Consider the following 25,538-nt stretch of genomic DNA (forward strand, 5'->3'; position numbering starts at 1 on the left):
CAGCATTGATACGCAAACAAGTCAGGCAATTAATTTTAGTTCATTTAGTTTCTTTATAGCTGCTGCTGAAATTTGGGAGGACATTTTGAGCTATCCAGAACTTTGAAATTCTCAAATATGACTTAAGCGAAGCAAAATAAGCAGATATCTTATTGAAGCAGTAATACCATCCATCATTTCTCCCTCACTTAAACACCTTGATATTCTCACAAAACACATACCTAGCAAATACATTCTAAGTTGATAATTTTTCATGCTTTTTCTATTTAGAGGAATTTTACACTGCTATTAAAAGCATTCTTTTTTACACTAACATTATGTAAGTATTGTTAGGACAAGCATATAATCTATGATTTGCAAATGTTCAGGTTTTTACGTATAACTCCTAAAAGTGTTTTTAGTAGAATCTTGTATTTGAACAAATAAAAATAAAGTCAATGTACATGCTAATCACCCTGTGCCTTGAAGAGATTTTGGTGCCAATATGTCAAGAAAATATACCTAACCTTTGGCACATCTATAAGGAAGCTTGACTAAAACAAATTAAAAAGAAAAAAATAGCAAGCATAACAAATGGGATACACATACTAAATAAAGAAGTTTTTGTTTGTTGGTCTGCAAGGCTGTGAGCGATGAGGCAAGGGCTTCTGTCAAGAACATAAACTCTATATCTAGGAATTAGAATTAATTTCAATAACTAATAGAGAAATAAGTATTACTTTCTGAATATATAACTCTAATAAGTGAGATACTGTTACAGGGTAAGTAAATTAACAGAAATAGAAGTATTTTGCTAGTTAGTGAATCACATTTTCACATCTTTATTTTTCATTTAAAACCAAGTTTATAGAGTCTTTACTTTCAAAAATTCATTTTAGCTTAAAATAAAAAATTAAGGATGGAACACAGATCAGTGAAAATTATAAACTCACTGCTGAGAAAAACCCACAGATATGAAAATGTCTCTGATTTGAGTAAGCTGAAATGAATTACTATGGCAAACACATTTTGCCCTAGAAATTACCTCATCACTTACATATCATAATTGGTCTAAGCCGTGCACCCCACAAGAGAAACCCTACATAGTTATCAACTTCTCAATATTTTTAAAATGTAGGCATAATTTTTCAATCTAGCGATTTTTAAATCCCAGTGCATTATTGTGACATTTCAATCACGGCTAACAGGCTTAGGTTTTAGAGCGTACTGCTCTCCTGTCTTTAATTGCCACATGGTGATTAGAAATGGCTCATTGCTATATCATAACAATAGCTAATTTTTAATGCCCAAAATAACCCTAAGAAATGTAGGAGCATAACATATATGCTTAGCATATATTGTTCTGAATATATATATTCAGAACAATAAAAGGCTAATTAGATTTACTGTGGCCTAATAATATTAGGTAGTTCTTAAACTAAGAAGGGTGCTCTGTGTCAAAATCCTGTTTCCAAGTATTAGCATTCTCAGCACTTCCAGACTGTCCCGGGTTTTTTTCTCAGCTTTGGTTTGACTTATCAGAGTTCATTTTTGCTCTGAAGCTACATCCAAGTGTGGAAAGCAGTACTGACACCCCATGTGGCATAATATTCCTCTGATAAAAATCCTTCTCTCCCCCAATGGCACTTTGTCAATGTCTGTGTTACTGCAAATACGACACCAAATTCCATTAGAGTGTACTTTTCTCTACTTACAGAGACTGTCCTACACTCCTCTGAGAAATCCACTCCTAATGACCTACTCACTACATGAAGCAGGTGTTTAACATACTGAAGTCATTCACTAAATGCCGAAAAATTGGAACCCAAGATGAGGCTTGATTCTTCATGAGACTATCTCTCACATTTCCGCACACTGTGTGAGCAGGGGCACCAACTGCCTTTGCTCAGGAAGATTTTCCAAGTATGTATATATAGCAAATGGCTTTGGAAGAGAGAGTGTTTCCTCCAGAGAAAAAGTCAGGTTTGTTTGTATTCATCTTAATAAGATGAGTACAGTGTCTCCTGAAGAGCAAAACACACAGGGATGCTCACTGTCCACTATCTAAGACTTTGGATCTCCAGGTTCAGGGTTCCTCTCCGTAACACAGCTACTGTCCGTTCAGGTGTCAGCTTGCTCTCTTTCAACACCCTGTGGGAAGTGGGGCTCAAAGAAATGCAAAAACGATGCTTATGCTGTTTGCTTGCTGCAGTGAGCTCCTTTTATCTTTGATCCTGGGGTCCCATGTGCCCTGTAAGTACCTATGACACTATCATGGACTCAGTTGTTCCCTTGGTAACTCAGTAGAATCTTATAACTTTAAGATACTGGCAGATTTTTGGCAAGAACCATTGATATACATGCTGTAATCCCAAAGCCTGAGAATTTTAGTTTTAATCAAAACTGGGCAGAAGATATAAAATCAATCGTGTATGTCATGCCTCTCACTTCAGCACCTGTCCTTGTGTGCACATCACTCCAGGGAAGCCCCACAAACACCTACCTCACTGACTCCACATCTGACCAGCCTTCTCTGAGTGGCTACTATGACAGAGACATCTGTGACAATCTCTGCACTGCCTTTCCTGTTTCCACTCTCTGTTTCTCATCTACCCTTCGGGAAGAGAAGGATAATGAAGGTGTACCTGTTCTTGCAACTCTCCTCATCAAAACCCTTTGACAATTTCTCATTGTATCAGAATGAACTTCTACCAAGTTTTTTTTCCACAGCCTTCCATAAAATTATCCAAACTTACTTCTCAAAACTTATCTTTCACAAAGTATTTTTGTTTGAGTACGCACTCACTAGCCATCCTAATTGATCTCTTTGTGCTTATTTACCATTGTGTATTTGTTCAAGCTTTCCAGAAGTCACATCTCATACTCACATATTAATTTATCTCAGCACGCTCCAGCCTTCGGTGACTATTTTTCTGAAAAGACCTAATAGACGCTACCACTCCGGAAGGTATTTCCTCTTCTCCCACAGCTTTTGAACCCTTTATCCTCATTTTCCCATGTCTCATAGTCACATATAAATGTGCACACATAAATCTCCCCTAAAAGTGTATGTTCCTAGAGGCTCTATTCATCTTTGTATGATCTATGCCCTACATTTAACAGAATGCTGTGCATAAAGCAGGTACTAAATATATTTTAATTAAACCAAATTGTTTATAATTCCATAACCAGAACTTACCATCTCTGGGTAACTTATAGGCACTAACATGCCTTGATGATATGTTTTAAGAAAAATGAATTTCTGATTCTTATATGCCTACTGCTATAATACACCATGAAGGAAGATTGTGACTTTCAGTAGGAAAGTTGAATTTTACTTGGCATATATTGGAACTCAAAGTATTTTATTTTGTTTGTTAAGTGGTATACAGTTTACTTTACAAATATGATCATGTAGTTCACACAAAAAAGTATTATTTTGGTTGACATCAACACTCTCAGAGAAGTAAGTCTGTTCAGCAGAATACTTGGAATATGGAAGGTGAGCTCAAGTAGCATAACTTGGAAGAAGACAAGAAAAAAATACAATAAACTTTTGAAGAGGAGAGTTAAGTTGAGAGGAGAGACAAGATAGAAAATACACATGAGCCAGGCCACATTCCAAGACGGGAGCTGACGAAGAATGGTGGCCAATGAGAAACTGCTGACCAAGAATGAACAAAGACCTTTTATTAACAAAAACAACAATAAAAGCAAAAAGCAGATAATATCATGTCCTACATGCTAAGTCCTTGTCTACGTACTTTTTATAATAAGGAAACTGTGCCCTCATAAGTTCAAGAGATTGCTCAAGATCTCTTGCTCAAGAGCTGAATACAGTGAAGGTGGGATTTGGTCCCTAGCAGACCTATTCTATTTCTAAATTGTGTTGCTATGATATAAATGCCTCTGACTTCAAATCTTCAAAAGAAAACGATATGCCCAGACAGAAATGTAGTATTGGCCCTGCAGGAAATACTGGTATGTGTGGAATGAGCCAAACTTACCCTTTCCCAGTTGCCTGCCTGGAGGAGGTGGTAGCAGTGAATCCTGAGTGTAAATGCTGCACAGAGTGACCTGGGCTCAGGTTGTCTGTGGGCCACAGCTGAGCTGTAAGCAATGGCTTTGGGATGAAACTAGCTCAGGAGCAAATGGAAACTTTTTTCCTTTTTAAAAAAGATTTTATTTATTTATCTTTAGAGGGGAAGGGAAGGAGAGGAGAGAAATATCAATGTATGGTTGCCTCTCCGGAGTCCCCTGCTGGGAACTGGCCTGCAACCCAGGCATGTGCCCTGACTGGGAATTGAACTGCGATCCTGTGGTTCACAGGCCCACGCTCAGTCCACTGAGCTACACCAGCCAGGGCTAAACCTTTCATTTAAATAATTTTATTTTCCCAAACTAGCTGTTAATAGCTACAAAAGATTAGGTTGATACCCAGATTACTACCATAGCACCTGAATTAGTACTTAACTTCAACAATAGCTCTAGGTGTATATTCCTATTTCCCAGAACTCTAGGGGGGATATCAGGAACACTAGACCTACTTACTCCTCTAACTATTATATTAAGCAGCTTTGTTCACAGAAAAATGTTGTGTAACCTCTATCAAACATTGAGTGGGAAATTTCTCTATATAGATTCTGGAAAGTCCTGGATAACTTTCCAAGGTCAAGCGAGACCTAGGCATGTGTTCCGTTTTCTGCTAAGTATTGCAGCTTCCTCTGGATTCCTCTTCGCATGCTTATTTCACTTCCCAGACGCAGGCTGGATAAATATTCCCTAGGGCAAATCATCACCTTCCTCCCAATGCCTGCACACAGCCCACACAAGTTATGGAAGGGGGGCCTTTCAGATCTGAACAGCTGGGTTGCCATTTTCCTGGTACTTTCTGTTGACTCTCCCATTAGCTGATGCTGTAGCCCCTTTTCTTCCTTACAAGAATTATAGACTACATTTTCACAGTAGCACTGACTTTCTGGATTACATCCTAACCCAAGTTTCTAATCCAGAAGTTCTCTCTTGAGTCACCAGGTAGTAGGAAAATTTCATTCATGTTGTTAAAGCTTGTTTCTTTCACCCCAAATATTGTCTAGCTTTCCTAATTTTTTGTCATCTTGTGTTATTTTCATATCTTTTTTCACCAACTGATAAGCAAATTATTTTTCCAAGTGACATTTCCCACAATGCCCAAATTTATTTTTCCTGCTTAAAAAGTACGATACTAATACTTCATATAAATACTGTTTGCCATCCCATTTGCACCTATTTCTAGCACAGGAAAAGAATCTTATTACTGGAATGAAAAATGTTAGCAGCAACCATTATTGTCTCTCCCTTCATGATTCCACACAAAATGCTCCTTTCTCAGTTCTGACAACCCACTCCTACAGCCTTATCAAATCCTCTGATCCAACTTCTTCCCTTTTTGGATATTTCTGCCAACAGGTAATTGAAAAAGGCTACAGTGAAGACCCCTTCCAATGCAGAACCTACACATCTGAAGGGTTGAAACTGCAGTCTAAGTAGATGTTAAGAAAATCCATGTGAAATTTTCGGTTCATTTCCATGTCTGTAAAGCAACGCTCTTCACTGATATTGCCTGCAGTCTTAAAAAGTTAACATATGCCACTGGGTGTCAGACCATAATTGCATATAATTAGCAAACTGCAACTCCTTTAAAAGATTGCAGCTCATTAAATAAGAATTAAGAATTCAGGAATCCAGAATTAACAAATCATTCTTAAAGTAGTTATTTCAAAATAAGACAGCTGTAAGAAAGATTTTTTTCTTTTACTTCTCTTACCACACCAGTGGTGTATGTAATGTGAAATTTGTGAAAACAACTAACAACAGAGGGTAATGAGGCAATGCTTAGAAATGAGGCTGTTTTGAGAAGAAAAAATTAACTTTACCTAAGTTTACTCTATCTTCAATAATTTGAAAGAGAGGTATCACAGTGCTTCTTACTCAGAAAAAGTTAAATCCCATGTTAAATACTGCAAGTAAATAGAAATTGGAGAGTGGTCAGATCTCCTTGTCTCTTCCCACCTGTCACTCCCTGTTGAACTCACTCTTTAAAAATGAAGTTTTTTGTTTGTTTGTTTGTTAGTTTCTTTCTTCGGTTTTCTTGTTTGTTTTCAAAGTGGCAGCAAAAAACAAATAGATTAGTAGGGAATGCACTACACGGCAGTCCCAGAACAAGGAGAAGGAGCAGAACCTGCCACACGACTACCAAGTTCCATGGGCAGCCTGGGTGAGAGATACAGAGGGAACGACCCATCCTGCTGGAAAACAGTAAGCGTCCATTTGAAATTGAACTGACTGCTTCAAGTATAATTAAGCCTTGGAGACTTCTGAAGTTTTAGTCAATTTCTCTGTCTCTCTCTCTCTTTCCCTCCCTCTCCTGTCTCCCTCTCTCCTGGTCACTCTCTTATGATCTCTCTCTTCTTTCCCTCTTTCTTTCTTCCTACTTACTACAGTGTGTAACTTTGTGTCATTATACTCAATTAACATAAATGGGTGTGTTTCTATCACCTCTGGTCAGTGGGAACATAAATACCATANTTTCTCTGTCTCTCTCTCTCTTTCCCTCCCTCTCCTGTCTCCCTCTCTCCTGGTCACTCTCTTATGATCTCTCTCTTCTTTCCCTCTTTCTTTCTTCCTACTTACTACAGTGTGTAACTTTGTGTCATTATACTCAATTAACATAAATGGGTGTGTTTCCATCACCTCTGGTCAGTGGGAACAAGTATGTTTTATGTCCTGTTCACTGTGTTGTCTCTAGCCCAGCACTGAGTGGGCCCCCAATAAACAGCTGCTAAATAAAGACAGGCATGAATGAGTAAATGCACTGTTTTTGAAAGGCATCTTGAATAAGTCTTGTGATGGTAGGCTAGCAGTGTTATATTTAAATTGGAATATAAACTTGATTAAAAACAAGACAAACCCTTACATTGGAAAGTTGAGGTGTCTCCTTTCCACATAACAGTGTATAGCTTTGCTATGGCCTCTAACTCCCTCGTACTTTTTTTTTACAAATAAAGTGCTCGAATTTTATTTGTTTAAAATATAATTAAACATTTTAAACCAAGAGAAATATATATTATAGGAGTTTAGGTTCCCTACTTAAAATAAGATAAAGTAGAATGAAGGCTTACATCCAGATCATGTGTTATGCCAAGCAGCGACTGACTCAGGTTGCGCTGTGGTGTGCAGCAGACAGATGCAGGAGGAATTCTGCAAGGTCCTTGGCCAAGAGAAGAACACAAAGGAAGCCACGCACAGCAGGAGTCCATGACTTTCGACACCTTTATCCTTGCTGTACCGCTGAACTAAAACCAACATTCGCTCTGCTCTTTGCCCACATAAAATAGCAAGACATATTTTGAAACAGTTGCATTCCAATGTGCCACTTAGACATAACTAAGGCAGCTATTAATAAGGGAATATCTGCGGTGTTTTGTCAAATTACAAAACTCATCAGGCAAATAAATTAGAGTTTTTAAATCTATGTAGAAGTCTGAACTACAATATTGGTACAATCTGATTTTACAAGTTGTTCCCTACAGAACAGAGTTAATACGATGAAACCAAGTGAAGAAAGAGAGAGAAAACGCCCACACTTATTTTATTTTTATTGAAAGTAAAAACCACCTGCACACATTTTGGTTCAAAGAAAAATATTCAGTTTCATTTTTCTCTCAGAAGACAGAAATGTGCTCCATAGAAATAAAATGACTTCTTTTGTTTCTTGTCCTAGCAGAATTTGATTTGCATATTTTGAGACATGTTAAGGTGCTCTCTGTGATTTAGAGAGTTTCTAAAAAGGTAATTTGATCTCAAATCATAGTTTTCTTTTTTTATTTCTAAAATTGAAAGCTGCATACCCTTCTGAGAAGTGAGCCATGAGAGAAAGACATTAGCTTGTCTTGTATTAGATAATAAAAAAAAATTCCACAGGGGACGAGTTACATATTATGACACTGTGAATATAAGGCTCATTTGGATTTAATTCATTACTACATCATGTTGCACAGGAAAGCAATTTTTAAGCAATAGAAGTGCACTTCATTTGTAAAGGACCCAGCTATAACACACAATCAGTTATTGAAGACAGAAACTGATTTCCCAAATCAGGCATATAAAATTTAATATATTTGCTTCAGTTATAATGAAACAAAAGGGAAATTCCATGCCATTTTTCCCCTATAAGAATGACACTTTGTAAAATTTGGAAAGTACATTTTTGCTTGGGGACTTGGCTACATTTTGATGCCACAATCTAACACGTTGAAGAAAATGATTAGGTACCTTTAAAAATTATTTGAAATGCATATTGGACACAGAGAGTATAAATTCAAATTCTATCTTTCCATAAATTTAAAATATCATTATAGTAAAATAAAATCTGAAAACAATATTTTACTAATTAATAAAATAAGGTTAAAGATGGGCATCAGCGTTTTAAAAAATCAATGTCAATATTTCATGTTATTATATTTGATGCCAACCTCTGAATGAACTATTCCATACTAAAAAATAAAAATAAAAATAACAACCAAATTGTGTTGGTTTATATACGTTCCCTAATCTGCATGTATGTTTAGTTAGGGTGTGCCGCAGACACAAAACTAACTGGGGGTATGTGTAGAGACAGAGAAATTTGTTTTAAGGAATTGGCTTATACAATTGGAGTTTTGAGAGTTCAAAATGTGTAGGTTAGGGCAGTAGGCTGGACACCCAGAGAAGAAATGAAGCTCAAGTTCAATGGCAGTCTGCTGGTAGAATTCCCTCTTCTTCCTTCAAATGACTGGATGAAACCCACCCACATAATGGAAGAGCATTTTCTTTACTAAAAGTCTATTAATTCCAATGTTAATCACATTTTAAAAACACCTTCCCAGAAACACCTAGAATAATGTCTGACCAAACATCTGTGCATTGTGGCCTAGCAGTTGATACATAAAATTAACCATCACACTATGGTTTCAGATACGTGTCTCAAATTTGGAAAATAAAATCACCTCTCTATTCTCTGATAGTTTCCCAGGATGCAGGCAGTGGGGAGAAAGTGCCCGTCATCCATTTTTAGGTATCTGAATTATCAGCCAGTTTTACTTTTAGCAGCTAAAAACACCCATTTTAACTGACTGTAATAAAGAACTTAATTTTATCCCATAAATATTGCATGAATAATCAAATTTCACATACATTTTAATTTAAATTTCTTCTGTAAACCAGCCTATGAGAATATGGAATTAAAACTTTAAGCTACAATATTCAATTACCTTGTTTAATTTCTAAGACACAGATTGAGATTTTCAAATTGCAAGTCTCAAAAGGTCATGTATGCTATTTAAATCTGATTTCATTGACAGTGAAAGGAACATGAAAGAGAAAAGTGTGTAATCAGTTCCTAATCTTCCCATGTTTAAATTACACTTTACGAAATGTGATCATATCAAGTCTTCTATTGAAATACTGTCAGGAAGTGAAGTGAAACCACAGAAAACTGATACCCTTACTCCTCACAATAAAAGGTTTGTTTCCCTTGTACTACATCTGACTGATCTTGTCCCTTTTTGGGGAATGAATAGGATCAAGAAGTAAATGGAGGAAAAGCCTGTTCTAGTCAATGCCGCAAAAGATGTAAGAAAAAATGTAACGGGCCTTAAAATTGAACAAATTTTAGGATAGGCAGCCAGTAAACACAGATGACCCTACTATATGTGATGGAAATATTACACTGACCATAGAACATAGTATCTGCAACAGAGTAATCTAAATATATAAAATGCACATATTAAGACTAAGGCTTCAACAAAAACCAAATTTAAAAAACTAAGGCTTTCTGCATGTTGATTCTTAACAATTCTTTTTTTATTTAATTAGTTTCCAAGTACAGTTTTCCATCTATTACTCCCATCCCATTCCACCCCCTGTGCTCCCCCCTCCCTCCCATTTCCACCCTTCTCAGTTGTTGTCCATGTATCCTTTATATTTGTTCCCCTAAATCCCTCCCCTATTTCCCCTGAAATTCCCTCCCCTCTTTCCTCTGGTCACTGTCAGCCTGTTCTCTATTTCAGTGTCTTTGGTCATATTTTGCTTGCTTGTTTGTTTTGTTGTTTAGCTTCCTGTTAAAGGTGAGATCATATGGTATTTGTCCTTCAACATCTGGCTTATTTCACTCAGCATAATGCTTTCCAGTTCCAAAGGTTTAATCTCTAAAATATACAAAGAACTCACACGGCTTCACTCTAAGAAGACAACTAACCCAATTAAAAAATGGGGAAAGGACTTGAACAGACACTTCGCCAAGGAGGACATACAGAGGATCCAGAGACACATGAAGAGATGCTCAATATCGATAGCTATCAGAGAGATGCAAATTAAAACCACAATGAGATTCCACTTAACACCGGTGAGAATGGCTATCATAAACAAAGCAATAAACAGCAAATGTTGGAGAGGGTGTGGGGAAAAGGGGACTCTGGTCCACTGTTGGTGGGATTGCAGACTGGTACAACCATCATGGAAAACAGTATGGAGTTTTTTCTGATTCTTAACAATTCTTAACAACTCAGTCCTGATGTTTTACATAAGATATATTTGGTGAAATGATTAAGGGAAAGCAATGTGCCATGGCTGGTGTGGCTCAGTTGGTTGGAGAGTCATCCCACAAACCCAAAGGTTATAGGTTTGATCCCCAGTCAGGTGAGGGCACAAACTTAGATTGTGGGTTTGGTCCCTGGTCGGGGGACATACGGGAGACAACCAACTGATGTCTCTTTCACATTGATGTCTCTCTCTCTCTCCCCACCTTCTCTCCCTTCTCTCAGTAAAGGCGGTGAAAAAAAAAAGAAAAACAAATGTGCTTTCTAGGAAAGTATATAAATGAATCTCAGTATATAAATTTCATACACAAAATAATTTGTGTATGAATGTGGGGGGTGGAGATTTAGGGGCAAAGAGAAAGAATGAAGAGAGAGGGAGAGACCAAGTACATTCTTTAAATTTACTTGATTATTGAGAAGGAAGAAAGCAAGTCAAGCCTTTGGGTAGAGCAGAACGTAAACTGAAACAACCTCTTCCTGAAATGGCAGGGCATAAACATATCTGTGATGTGATCTATGTTGTACCTTCATAAAACCTATGATCATGGAAATATCCATTTGTAAAATTTTCACTTTCACATTTTCTGTATGGAAAGGGAATACCAAATAGGTTAAACAGGGTATCTTTAAACAGGAAATGTAGTAGACATTCAGCTCATGTTTATGCAAGGAAAAGAAAATCCTTTACCTTCAAAATCAACTATCTTAGTACATGCTATGAAAATATAGATAAAATATGTTCAAAAATCAAATGTGTGTTATATGTGTAATATATATGTATGACTTTCATTTCAAATCTCAACAATATACATGAATAACTAAAAGTATACCAGTGCTCTTAGATTTTTAATGGGGTTACATCTTGATAAATCCATCATAAGTTGAAAATATTATAAGTAGAAAATGCATTTAATGCACCTAACCTACTGAGTGTCATAGCTTAGCTTAGATTACCTCAAACACACTGAGAACATTTATTTTACCCTACAGTTAAGCAAAGTAATCTTACTGCTGCTGCCCAGCACCATGAGACAGAATTGTAAAATATATTGCTAGCCTGGAAACAAATTAAAATTCAACATTTGCAGTATTCTTGCTAACATATGTGTATTGCTTTTTCACCATCATAAAGACAAAAATATTCTAAGTCAAACCATTACAAGTTGGGGGCCATCTGCACATTCTTTTTCTTTTAAAAATAACTGATAATCTATGTAGAAGTGAAGCCTTTATCAAGAAGGTCTGCGTTCTGGGTTCATTCTATTCTATCCTTCAGTGAAGATCTACTTAGTGTCTTCATACTATCACACTCAAGTGCCTTGTCAGACCCAGTCTTCCCTCTCCACGGCAAAGGAGGAAGTGATTCATGCCAATGGAGAGAGAGAAAATGAAGTACTGAGAGCTGCAAGGAAAGAGTAAGAGAACTTCACTGGTGAGAGGTCAAAGAGCATCACGGAGGAGTAGGCACCTGAGTTAGGCCTCAGAGGATGCACAGTGTGAACAGGTCAGGATTGAGAATGTCATTGCAGTCAAAGGTCCCTCCATCATCAATCCTCATTCACCCTGTTGTTGGGTTCTGATCTTGTTCTGGCCAAATGCCTAAGAATTGGAAGGGCTAAGTTCTTATCTGTGAGTTGATCCAATCAGTTAAGAGAATTAATGTCATTCAGCATAATACTGAGAAACCCTAGGTGAAGCAGATGTTTTGTCCAAAAGCTAGAGTAATAAAATACTATGCGTAATTAAATAAATCTCATCCTATGTATTTCTTTTGTGATTAAATTCAAGATAATGTCCATTTGTTATCTGAAGATATCAATAATAGAATAGATAATTACTTCCTTTAGAAACCACCACTCCATTACTGTCAAATTTATTCTATTTTCATTTGTATAAATTGAATTATGTGTCTTTTTGCTGTACATTTATATCTTTTTCTCCAATTAAAATGCCAGTTGCTTCATTGCCTTCATTTCTCCAAAACTTCCCACTCTCAAAAGACATGAAGGGTAGAGGAAACGATGAAAAATAAATACACAAGACAGGAAGAACAGAGAGATGGCTCCGAAGTACAGCTGAAGACTGGAGAAGAACAGTTGTTGATGGCATCACCATCATCAAGCCCCACATGTGCATAGAATTGTAAAAGCAGAAAACTCACTTCTGCGGTATCCGAGGAGTAAATAATTATGTATACTAAAGGAGTCTTTATAGTGTTCTGATAAATATAAAGCAGTCCATGGGTCTCCAGGAACCCAGGGACTCCACAGCTAGTTTCTCTCTAAGCCATGACACCCATGCCTCTCCCATTAAGACTGGAGAGATCGTGTAGCTGTCAGCTTTCTTGAATAAAAAGCTAGATGGTTGTATATTCCTTGGTAAAAGGAGCATCGCAGTTGTTGAATAGAAGAAGGGAAACAAGAGTCAAAGACGGGGAAAGAGGAAGAGGAAATGAGTGAAGAGACTGTGAGCACAGGAGAGACGATACTACTATAACAAGTAAACATGTCTAGTGTCTGGGTTAAAAGAACAGGGCAGAGGAGCAAAACACTGTTTACTTTCTTAGGTCAAGGGATGGTAAATTAGGGCAGGCAAACAAAGATTTAATTACATTTAGAGCAAATTACATGTTTTATTTCTAGACAGCTTGAACAGAGACTTCCTTCTTTCAGGTGACCAACTTAGTTCAAGAAGAATCATAAAACCATAGTAGACGCTAACACGTAGGGTCCTGAGAGTTTGGTCTCCTTGGCAAGAAGGGAAGCCATCAGTCTAGGGTTCTTGGTGCAGTTATTTGGTAAAAGTAGGGCCGTGCCCTCTACAGAGGAGAGAAATCCATCCTACCTGCAAATAAACTAATACTTAAGAGGGAATCCAGAACGGGGAAAGCATAGGACAAGAATGTGATCCAGTATAGAGATAACAGTACAAAACATTTTGTGTACTTCTAATCAATTAGTAAAAGCTTCCAGCAGTGCTGGTTGAGAAGGATTCTGTGGCCAGATCTGAACACAGTGAAAAAGAGCGCTAGGGTTATCGTAGACATGAAGGGGACATAAAACAGAAAGTGGCATAAAGTATGAAACAAATTTGTCATTCCTTTAGTTTCATGTCATTAAAGCCAGGTAACCTAACTAAACAGTGCCAATGGCAAGGTTTCGTTGGAAATGCAAAGTGTACCACTCAAGTTAAACGTGTGATTATGAAATATACTCCCATTGCTAAAAGAAGTGAAGGGGAGGAAGCAGAGAAAAAAGAAATAAAAGAGGAAAACAGGGAGAAGAAGAAATCCATCTTTAAAAGTATTATTTCAGAAGACAAAATACATTTTATTTGAGAATTCATTTCAATTAATTTTTTATGATAATCTTTTTTATTATTTTTAAATATATTTTTTAATTTAATTATTTTTCAAGTACAGTTTTCTGTCTATTACTCCCATTCCATCCCACCCCCCGTGCTCCCCTCTCCCTCCCATTTCCACCCTTCTCAGTTGTTGTCCATGTATCCTTTATATATGTCCCTCTAAATCCCTCCCCTATTTCCCCTGAAATTCCCTCCCCTCTTCCCTCTGGTCACTGTCAGCCTGTTCTCTATTAATTTTAAGGAATTATTAAAATATGCCCATATCTAAAACAATATTGAATGTTGTCTATCTAGACATATAAGGTTTCATTCATCAAGGTCCTGATAAAGATAATTTATAATGTTTCCTAAACGTTGTAAAGAGTTAAATACTAGATAAGAAAATATGGTATTTTTAATGTTTATAAAAATCATGTTACAGTATAACTTAATTCATGCTTAATTACCATACCAAACCAGATAATGACTAAAAAAACTTTCTCCTGCCCAAATAAGGTAGACAATTAAACACAGATAAATCCCTAGAGATTTTATTGTATGGTTTAATTGTTTACTTTAACAAATAAAATGTGTTTTCTAAATAAAATCTGGAAAGATGGATTACCATACATAAAGTAGTGGAATATTCTACTATTACAGTATTTTTTTTCTGAGTCTGTAAAGGCCATGAGAAAGAACCTATCAAAGTCACGAGAAACACACTTTAAAAGTAATTCACACAAACAGACAAAAGGGAAGGTGGGAGGGGATCATGGGGGAAAAGGGTAAAGGATTTTCAGGAACAACTATAAAGAACATGTGGACAAAACCAAAAGGGGGTGGAATCAGGGAAGTGAGGTGGGGATGGCTGGGGTGGGGGAAACTGGTGGGAGGAAAAGGCAGACAACTGTACTTGAACACTGATAAAATAATGAAAAAAAGTAGTTCATATATGCATAATGAAAAACAAATGGTCAATTAATATATAAAGGTTTGCTAACATCATCTTTGGCCAATCAAAACAAAAAATAATGAGAACCTGAAAGGCTAGTGGCCCTAAAAGGCACTTAAGTAATATGAGTTGAGAAGCTAAACAAATTCTAACTTCCTGAATTTGTGACATATTCCAGGAATTTATTAGAAGGGAATAATTAAATAAGCTCACCGAGACTATATAAAATAGTATTTGTACAGACAACCTAAATGTCCATTTATAAGGAACAAGTTAAATAAATTCATGATGTCTATATAGTGGAACACCAACTGTTCATTTATTTAATGATTTAACCTATATTTATTGGCTTGAAAAATAGTTCTAATGATATTGTAAATGAGAATAATTCTAAAGCAGATAGCAAAACAATCTACACAGCATAATACAATTTTGCTGATTGACAGGCAAATATCGAAAGAAAATGATAAAAGAAGGTGGTAGAATTATGGGTGGTAGAATTACTTTACTCTCTGCAACTTTCTGTATGGCTTGTACTTTCAAGAAAAATAATAATGCTCTTCCCACTAAAAAATAAGATACCATATTAATCATAATTAAGGTCTAACACACTATCTCCTTTTCTTCTCATTATTTTCATAGCATTTACGGCTATCAAAAGGCAGTATATTCCTGCATTCAAAAATATACTTAACTTCATTGGTTCATCCACTTCAAATATTTTATTACTATAATGTTCTATTTGCTAACAAATACTGACATTTTCAATATACTTTACTCTGTTCAGCAATATGTTTAAGGTTGAAAGAGGGGAAGGAATTAGTCAAAGAACATATATGAATAACCCATGGACATAGATAGACAATGGTGTGGGGATTGATTGTGGGAGCGGGGAGGGGGGCTGGGAGGAGGGCAAAGGGGGAAAAATTGGGAAAACTGTAATAGAATAATCAAGAACAAAAAATTCCATTTCAAAAATGTGTTTATGATTTTATTACCTGTGTATACACACACACACACACACACACACACACATAAGTGTCATTCATTTAACAATATAAAGGATTGGTGACTTTATCATATAATAGTAATTAAACATTTGGCCCGTCTCATTTAATTTCTTCCAAGTTAAAGTGCTCTCTCTCTAGTCTTACTTAAGTCTGTTTTATACATGCTGATGAGCATCCCACTGGCTAAAGCTGTTTAGACTAAGGATAAGCATTTGACAGAGTCACAAACATCCCTGGCCTGCAAAGAATAATAATCATATTTCTTTATTGGGAATAGTAATTGGACAAAAAACCTACTGAGTCACACATACAGCAGTTGGTATCAGAAGGAGAAACTACAGGGCAAACAGAAAGGAGTCAGATGGAAAGGGAGTTAAGTCACCTTGTTGTTCAACACTTAGGTGAAAATCAGAGGACTATGGCTATGAAGGTCCTTGAACCTGATTGACCACAGATGCCATATCTTAAAACCCAATAAAATTAATAATTATTCTTCATAGATTATTGTGTAAGGCTAGTTTCCTCTTTGAAGTTTACAATAAACATAAATTATTAAGTTGTTACTCTATGAAGGCACCAAAAGCATATATTAAATAAGTCCTATTTTTTAATGTTTTTTTATTGTTGTTAAAGTACAGTTGTCTCCCTTTTCCCCACCCCCACGATGTCCCCTTGCCTCACCCATACCTGCCTCCCACCCTCAAACCTACCCCTTTGGCTTTGTCCATGTGTCCTTCATACATGTTCCTCGAAGGCCCTTCCCCTATTTTCCCCCATTATCCCTCCCCTCCCCCCCCTCTGGTTACTATCAGTTTGTTCTCTATTTCAATGTCTCTGATTACATTTTGCTTGCTTGTTTTGTTGATTAGTTTCTGCTAATAGGTGAGATCCTACAGTATTTGTCTTTCACCACCTGGCTCATTTTACTTAGTGTATATGGAATCATAAACAACCCTGAATAGCCACAGCGATTTTGAGAAAGAGGAACAAAGTAGGAGGGATCACCATACCTGATACCAAACTATATTACAAGGTCACAGTAGTAAAAAAACAGTCTGGTACTGGCTTAAGAACAGACCCACAGATCAATGGAAGAGAATGGAGAGGCCAGAAACAAACCCATGCCTCTATGGTCAATTAATACTCTTCAAAGGGGGCAGAAGCATAACATGGAATAAAAATAGCCTCTTCAGCAAATGATGGTGGGAGAGCTAGACAGCTACATGCAAAAAAATGAAACTCAATCACCAACTTATACCATACACAAAAATAAACTCAAGGTGGATAAAAGACTTAAAACAAGTCTCAATACTATAAAAAGTCCTAGAGGAGAACATAAGTAGGAAAATCTCAGATATTTCATGTAGCAATATTTTCACTGATATGTCCCCAAAAGCAAGAGAGAAAAAGGAAAAAATAAACAAATGGGGATTCGTCGAAATAAAAAGCTTCTGCATGGGTAAAGAAACCATCAGGAAAATAAAAAGGGAACTAAAGATATGGGAAAATGTATTTACCAATGATATCTCAGACAAGGGTTTGGTCTCCAAAATATTTAAAGAAATTACATGAATGACTCCACTCCAGGAAGACAAAAAATCCAATTAAAAAATGAGTGAAGGACCTGAACAGACACTTCTCTAAGGAGGACACACAGAGGTCCCAGAGATATATGAAAGGATGCTAAGCATCACTAGCCATCAGAGAGATACAATGAGATACCACTTCACATTGGTCAGAATGGCCATCATAACCAACAAAACTGCTAGTGCGGTTATGGAGAAAGGGAAACCCTAGTGCACCGCTGGTGGGAATGCAGACTGGTGCAGCCACTGTGGAAAACAGTATGGAAGTTCCTCAGAAAATTAAAAATGGAACTGCCTTTTGACTCAGCAATTCCACAGCTGGGATTATACCCTAAAGTGATCAGTGTCATTTAAGAGTCAGAACTTGAAACTGTCTCCCACTTTTTGACTCTCTCTAGATTGGGAACCTTGGAGTCAAAAACAGAAAAAGAATCAGTTTTTATTTGCTTTCTGTTTCTACAATTCCTCAGAGTTCCTGACACTGCCAAGATTGAAACAGACTTGAAAACACACAAAAATGGGAGCACAGTGTTTTGACTTTATACTCTCACAAACTAGGATGCTGTTCTCTGAATCTAGCAGGAGTTGTTAGCTGAATATTCATCAGCAACTAGCCAGTTCAAGTCTTACCACTTAGATTTCTCATTTGGGAGTCACACACTCTGCATGAAGTGCTATCAAATTTTTCCAAGTAGTTCTACTAAACCTTCTTTCTGTAGGACTCCAGGATTCCTCCACGAGAAAAGATCGAGACCTACAACACCACTAGTACACGTCTCCCCAAATCCTCTTTTTTCACTCTTTTTTTAGTTCCTCCTATCTCTCATAGGCTACAACTGGGTGATCATCTCAGGGTTTTATTCTTTCTTTAAAATTCAAGTTCTGCATGCTGAAATTAATTTGAAAGTATTATCAATTGTCTTCAACTTAGACATCAACTTTCACATTTTTTTAAGTATCTGGTTATACATGACTTTTCATTTATTTAAAAACAGGATATTGCATAGCCTCTGGTTATCACATAATTATATAATAGAAAATAGTATTTTATAATTACATTCCAAATAAGAATTATGTTCATAACTTTTAAATGCAATTATATGAAAAATCAAAATAGTAAGCAATGGAATTTTAAAATTTATAATGTAAGTGAGAAACAAACACAAGTCTGTTTCTCACTTATCTATGCATTTTTCCTCACTTCAAAAAATACTTATTTTATGCTTGTTATACAATAGAAGTCTAATGGTGGGTAAAGATTTGATCCAGTCCTTCATGGAATCTGTAGCCTACTCTATTAAACATGTATTTTATATTTTACAACTTTTAGGATGTTTTTGCAAGAACTAACATAGCTTTAGAGCATGGGCAAAAATGGAGATCCAATAAAAAAAAAGGGATAGCAATTGATGAACAAAATAGTTGGCCATGGAGAGCCAAAACTGATCATAAATCGATGGAAAATAACAGTAGAAACTTGTGACGTATAGTTAATGTTATGATGACTTAGTAAATGCAGGAAGTCATAGTTTGGCATGTGGTTATTATTAAGATCTGAGAGTAATTGCTTTTGGATGAGAAAATGTTTTTTGAAGAAACTTACTGTAAACATATTTGTACCAAACATATTTTTTTAAGGAAAAAATCTATCATTGCACTAGGAAGAAAACCTGGCTATTTGTCAGACCATAATTTTGAATCTGCACTGCATCCAACCACTAAATGCTGCCTGGAAGTATCACAGTCAGTGATTAGGTTTCTGTAGCTAGATTTGAAATACATATGTTGTTGATGTTTGAGTTTAAGAGGAGCATAAAAGTCTTATTGTCCTGCAACTCTTATTCTAAGGACAGTAATATTTTTTTAAACTTAATTATTCATTTTAAACTTAAAACCAACACCCGATGTGAAAACAGAACATGAGTCACTTTTTAAAGATAATTATAATGGTGAAGAAAATAAGTAAAGCAAAAAAGCCAAGAAATACAAGGAGAGAAAATGAAGTTGTCAGCTAGTTGATATACGGAATGCATGCTATTAAGTTCCTTATTATTTCAATACAAATATGACTCTGAACTTGCTAAAAAACAAAGTAAAAGGGAAGCAGGTTAGGTTATGAGAATCACTGTGTCCATAAATTAAAAACTAAGAAGTTTCTCAGTAAAAACATAATTATTCTTAAAATTAAGAAGACACTGATCCTTTTGTAGAAGATACTTCTGTAGTATAATGAATGTCCACAGTGCAGTTACAGTTGACACAGTGTCATAGAGTTCTGTTCTCTCTCTCTCTCCCCCCTTCCTCCCTCCCTCCCTCTTTTAATATCATCCTTGCACTCTATTTTATACAGACTCCTTGCCCAGTTAAGCTGAGCCCTCAAGGATGAGTTTCACAGTCTCTGAGTCAGCAGCCTTCCTGCAGGGTTCAGTCAGCAGGACAACTGGTGGGACACAGCGAGGAAGGAGGATGGGAAAGCCTGTGGTTTTTCTTATTCTCTCTGTCTTCAGTGGTGTCTCTGGCTAAGGCTACACAGTACTCCCTCCACACTGCCCTGCCCCACCCCCCACATGCTTATACTTGTGTATGCAGAATGCTCAATTTCCACCAAGTTACTCTGAATCTTTGTCTCACCAGCCTAGGTTTAGTAATGACTTCATTTTATTGTTAATCTCTGGGCTACCTCAGTGTCCCAGATTAGCTTCTCAGTTTTTTGTCACTGATAGAATAATTATCTTACTTAAATTCCCTCTGCTTTATATCTTCAGTGAGCTTTCTCTTTTCCTGGTTGCATCCTGATTGACAGAATCACTCATTATAAGACAATGGCTATTTTCAGCTCAATTCAATATAAACAATTTTACATTAGGGAACACCATAGAAAGTGTTATTTGCATACTATGTGGTAAAAATTGCTTATACAACAGTGGGTATCAGACACAGAAAAGTGTAGGAAACAAATTCCCACTAGTAACTCAAGTGTGACCTTCTGGAAGAAAATTATAGTTCGCCAACATCAATACAAGTAATATCTCAGCACATAGATTAAACAATGCATTTTCAGTGGACATGCTCCCTAGACAATCTCTAGAAATGAATGCATGTCAATATCTTGGCTGTAATAAGTCAGTGCAGTCCAGAAACAATATCCTTGGAAAGTAATCCTCTTCTTCATCCATCTAAAAAAATAACATCTGCATGATTCTCCTAGAACTTTCTCTTCTCAGCAATTACAGAAAATGCATATGGAAACCAATATCTAATCTTCCCCTTCCAGTTCCTCACTTCACTGAATAGGTAAACTAAGGAACATTCTACCACAACATATATGTCAGCAACATATCAGACAATAAAATGTTCAAGTTACCACTGATTATGTGACATCAGTGAAGATTTTTCAAAGAGGTCAGATTAAAGCCTGATAAATAATATTTTCTTATCATTAACTTAAAAAACAACACATCATGGTGCAGCAAGTCATATGCAAACTTAACTTCAAGAGAGATGGGTTTTTAGAATTGTTTGCTATCTAGAAACCAATGTTCCAATACAAATGTGCTCGCTGGGAAGCTCAGGAATGCAGGAGAACAAAGACTACCAGCGTTTATCTTAGCTCCTGAATAGAGGCAATCATTTCTGCACATAAATCAGGTTTGTTTTATTCTGAGGTCATTAAAAATTCAATCATATGGCCAATACCTTAGTTTTTATTACACGAATATCCAGCAGTCTTTGCATCTTGATTTGACTTACTTGGGCTTCCCAAGATGGAAAAAATGCACTGGCTCATGTGTTTTAGTCTTCACAGTAGTCATTGTTCTTATTATACATTAATAAAACAGTATCATAAATTTGCATTATGCTATCATAAATCTGAAAATATGAACCCCCTCTGTGAAGAACGTGCTGGTAAATTATGTCTCTGGGTTTGCAAGATTACTCTTGAACTATGGCAAAATTACCTGCTGGATACTCACTAACACATCTTTCCCAGGTGAAACCTCCCACCAACATCCATTTTTTCTCTACCTACCTGAAATTTTTCTTAATATCTTCTGCTTGGATTGTCTTGAGAATCTCTTCATATAACTGATGATCAAGTGTTCCTGAAGGAGTAGCATTTGAAGGGCAATTCTCATGTGCATAATAGCCTATCAAAATGCCAAAAATAAATAAAATGATGGCTGTGCAAAGTATTTTCAATAGGCGGCAAAAGTTGCGGTGGTTGCTGTTTGGTGCAGATCTTGTGTAACGGGTAGCATAGTCAGTCTCTTCTTGAAGTCGCTGGAACCTGCCTTTGGGTGAAGTTGCTGGCTGAACAGAATCAAGATTGAGGTCTGCAGTCTCTGAATTCTCCAGGTTCTGATGCTCAGCACTGTCTAGCTGGAACTGGTCAAAACCAGGCTCCTCCAGTTCCTTTTCCATGTCCCACTCTAAGTCAAGGGCAGTGGCTTGAAGGTCATCATTGTCTAAGTACTGTGAATGTCCTGGAGCTCTTTGATCTGCATGGACCTTTTGGTAGGCCATCTTTTTACCTGTGAAAATGAGAGAAGTACAGTTTTTTTTTTAAGAAACGACAAAGAAAACCTCCATGGTGAAAACAAAACAATAAACCATATTATGTGTCCATAAAATTTCAGTGATTATAATCAGCAGAAATGCATTGCCCCTACAGAAAAATCACATATAATTATCTTTTTCTACTAATGTTACTATAGGAAAAGAAGATCGAACATAAAATAAGGTACTTGGTGGAAAAGTTTATGAGAACTCAAAATACATGCATGTACATGCACACACACCATTAACCTTCAAAGCTTGGGAGAATAAGTCACAAATGCACAGCTGTATTGAGGATAATGCAGTACAATGAAGGCAAAATTTAAGCTTATTCATGTTCACAATCAATTTTAAGGAAGAAAAAAAGGACAGAAGCAATACAACTACTATTTGGTAGGTTAAGGGGAAAAATAAAAGACTGTGGGATAATTTACTCTGCAAGAGCTAATTTTGAAATCAAATTCAGAATAAGAATAGGCAGATAAACTAAATAAAGTAGCAACTCTACAGAAATACAAGAAGCAAGATATGGCACATTACATCATTGTAAGAAATGAAAAGGACTAGAAAAATTTAAGGCTACCCCAGACGACCAAGATATTCCATGCAATTAATGACATGAATAGGCTTAACTCATTCAACTTTAAATAAAAGTCTGGGCTGGCATCCATCCAAAAAGGAAGCCTTTTGCCAGGCTAGGAGAATTTGGTTTCATAACCTTGCTATAGCAATGGCAGATGGAGTTTTTTCTCCCCAACACAGTTTTGGATGACTGTTTGCTGTATCCTGCAGTGTGGTATTAGGATAACTAGGCTAATTAACTACAAGTGGTCTTCAGTCTGTATTCAGTAACCCACTGATGTGTTATGGTTGCAGATTAAGAGTATTTATAACTAAATTTTCTGTGTATTGGATATGTCTCCCCAGCTGGAATTTAAGGTCCCTTACTATGTTTTATGATTTTTCTATGTGCCCCACTGTGGGTAAAGAACAGAGCTCACCTGACAACTGATTAGCCAATTGCCTAACAGCCAGTTTTTGACAAATGAACTCTAATAAAAAAGATACAAATAGGGACATGATAAAGGAGAGTGGAATTATGCACAGCTCCAATCCAGGCTGGTAGAAGCTCATATGAATTAAAATGTTCTGAATGTTTTAAAAAGTTCAAACATAATCAAATATTTTGTAATTCTGACTAGATTCTCATCTACTACCCTACAAACTAGGATATACATTTACCTGCCTGGCTGGAGTTGAGTCAGTAAAATGAGAATCTAATATGTGGCAGGTACTGGGATAGGCTTCTAGTACTCAGGAAGGGATTAACCCAATCAGAGAGAAAGATAAATAAAAAACTGAGTGAAAATTTAAAAATGTAAGGGCGATTCAGGTTTGACTGATTCTACAGAGAAAATGGGAAAGGATTTCCCAAATGACCTCTAAGAAACTTTTGACAAAAGAGAAGGCGTTAACCAGGGCGGACCAGCGGCAGTGTGAGTGGAGGGCATCCCAGCAGGGGGAAATCTATAAGCACACAGAAGAATGAGAACACATGATGTGTGCACTGTCTGAAAAACCCAGAGTAGTATGATGTAGCTAAAGATACAGCACCTAGGCCAGAAATTTAGGGGAAATAGTAAGGAATGTGATCTTAGACAAAGGGCTTCATTGTCTGCAACTCAGAGTATTCATCTGTGAAATGGACATGATAATCACATAAATCTCATAGTGTTGTCATTAGGATTATCAGAGAGAGTGAACCTAACACAAGCACTGAAGGCTACATGAGTCAAAAAAAAAAATTCTACTAGTAGAGGAGGGACAACTGTCAAGGATTATTATAAGAAATTCAATAATGCAGAAAAAATTACATAATTCTTTAAGATATTGTGGAGAAAAGAAGGAGGTTACCTAATACTCATGTACAACACACACAGAGACACACAGTTATTAGGTTGTTTGATTTTTTTTCACATTTAGTCTATATGTGGAGACTAAAATATTTTAAAAAACACCACACGACATGCCACCATATCATGCAGGTATTTATTTAGCACTATATATGAGAGGACAGCCTCAGAAATGATTCTGCAGACCCTTTTGCATCCTTCTCCCTTTCCTGCCCCCTTTCCTGCCCTGCCTCCCTTCTACTTGGCCTAGTTTCCAAAATGATTAAAAAAATGCAGCATTTGAATTTTGTCTTTGGTCACATCAAGACAAGCAGAGAAAGGGAGTAACATATGGAGTTAGTGATACTTATTCAGTTTGGTTAGGAGATGCTGCAATAACTGATGGATGAAGAACCCAAATCATACTTGGTTAAAAAGAAATAGGAGGAGGAGGGAAGGGGAGATAGAGGATGGAGGAAACCTGATGGAAGTAGAACTCTCTAAGGTTAATGATTCAAACCCTGTCATATTCTAGAAGTGGAGACTGAGTTCTAAAATTAAGTGATTCTACTGTGGCTGGTGTAGCTTGGTGGATTGAACACAAAGGGCTGTGAACCAAAGGGTTGTGGTTCGATTCCCAGTCAGGACATATGCCTGGGTTGCTGGCCGGGTCCCCGGTAGGGGGCCATGTGAGAGGCAACCCCACATTGATGCTTCTCTCCCTCTCTTTCTCCTCCCCTTCCTGTCTCTCTAAAAATAAAATTAAGTGAAAAAAATAAAAATAAAAATAAAATTAAGTGATTCTGTTAAGACTGAGAGAGTCTTAACAGAATATTTGGGTACTCATTTTTAAACGCTAAAGCACTTTTATAAAATTACAAGACTGAAAACTCAGTGGTAAACTTTTAAATACTTAAATACCCCCTTTGACAAATACCCCAATTTGTTAAAATTCAAAGTATTTTAACATACATTATAGAATAGTGCAATTTCTTAGTACTAGTCAATTTTTTCCTGTTTGGTTTAAACATCAATAAATCCCTGCTATCTTAACATAATATTATAATATTTTCTTCTTTGACTGTTCAGTTCATGCATTATTGATTAATTTACTGAAACACTGCCCCGATGTTTTTTCTTAGATTTTTTTCCCTCTCATTTTAATGAATCAAGGTCTCTTTCTCCAAAGTGTTTTCAAAGATTTAATTATAGAATATAGTTTATGTTGGAGGAACACTTGACCCCTAGGAGCTACTACTAAAATGTGAGATCTCTAATTCTGACCTCTAGTACAAACACTCAGTCATTTCTCTGCAAATCGCTTAAAAGCCAACTGCAGGGACGAGGCACAGTTTTCACTCCTACCCTGACAATAGGCATTCCATCACTGGCACATCAGCAATTTAACGCTTTTCAAATATCAGTCAGAGCCATCAATTAAATTGTAATGCAGATACAGATATTAACTCCTCATTATGATAGATAGCTGCCTGACATCCTCACCACCACTCCGAACTCATTACACATTGACAAGTTTTCACTAAATTCTGCATTCCAGGAAAGCGGTATCTGGGTCAAAGGCAGATGGAACCACTTAGTGT

General features: G+C 36.6%; 1 protein-coding gene across 2 annotated transcripts in view; it reads right to left on the reverse strand.

Moving 5' to 3' along the window:
- The window catches only part of NAALADL2 (N-acetylated alpha-linked acidic dipeptidase like 2), a 926,327-nt gene that overhangs the window by 625,687 nt on the left and 275,102 nt on the right, over positions 1–25,538 (reverse strand). For both annotated transcript variants that reach the window (XM_037046503.1, XM_037046502.1), the window contains exon 2: positions 21,519–22,020. In XM_037046503.1, the coding sequence (XP_036902398.1) occupies positions 21,519–22,012 (494 nt within the window). In that variant the 5' untranslated portion in view covers positions 22,013–22,020. The remainder of the gene's footprint in view (positions 1–21,518; positions 22,021–25,538) is intronic.

Source organism: Sturnira hondurensis, unplaced genomic scaffold, assembly GCF_014824575.4.
Source record: "Sturnira hondurensis isolate 20B ecotype Veracruz unplaced genomic scaffold, ASM1482457v3 Scaffold0005279, whole genome shotgun sequence".
NCBI lineage: Eukaryota > Metazoa > Chordata > Mammalia > Chiroptera > Phyllostomidae > Sturnira > Sturnira hondurensis.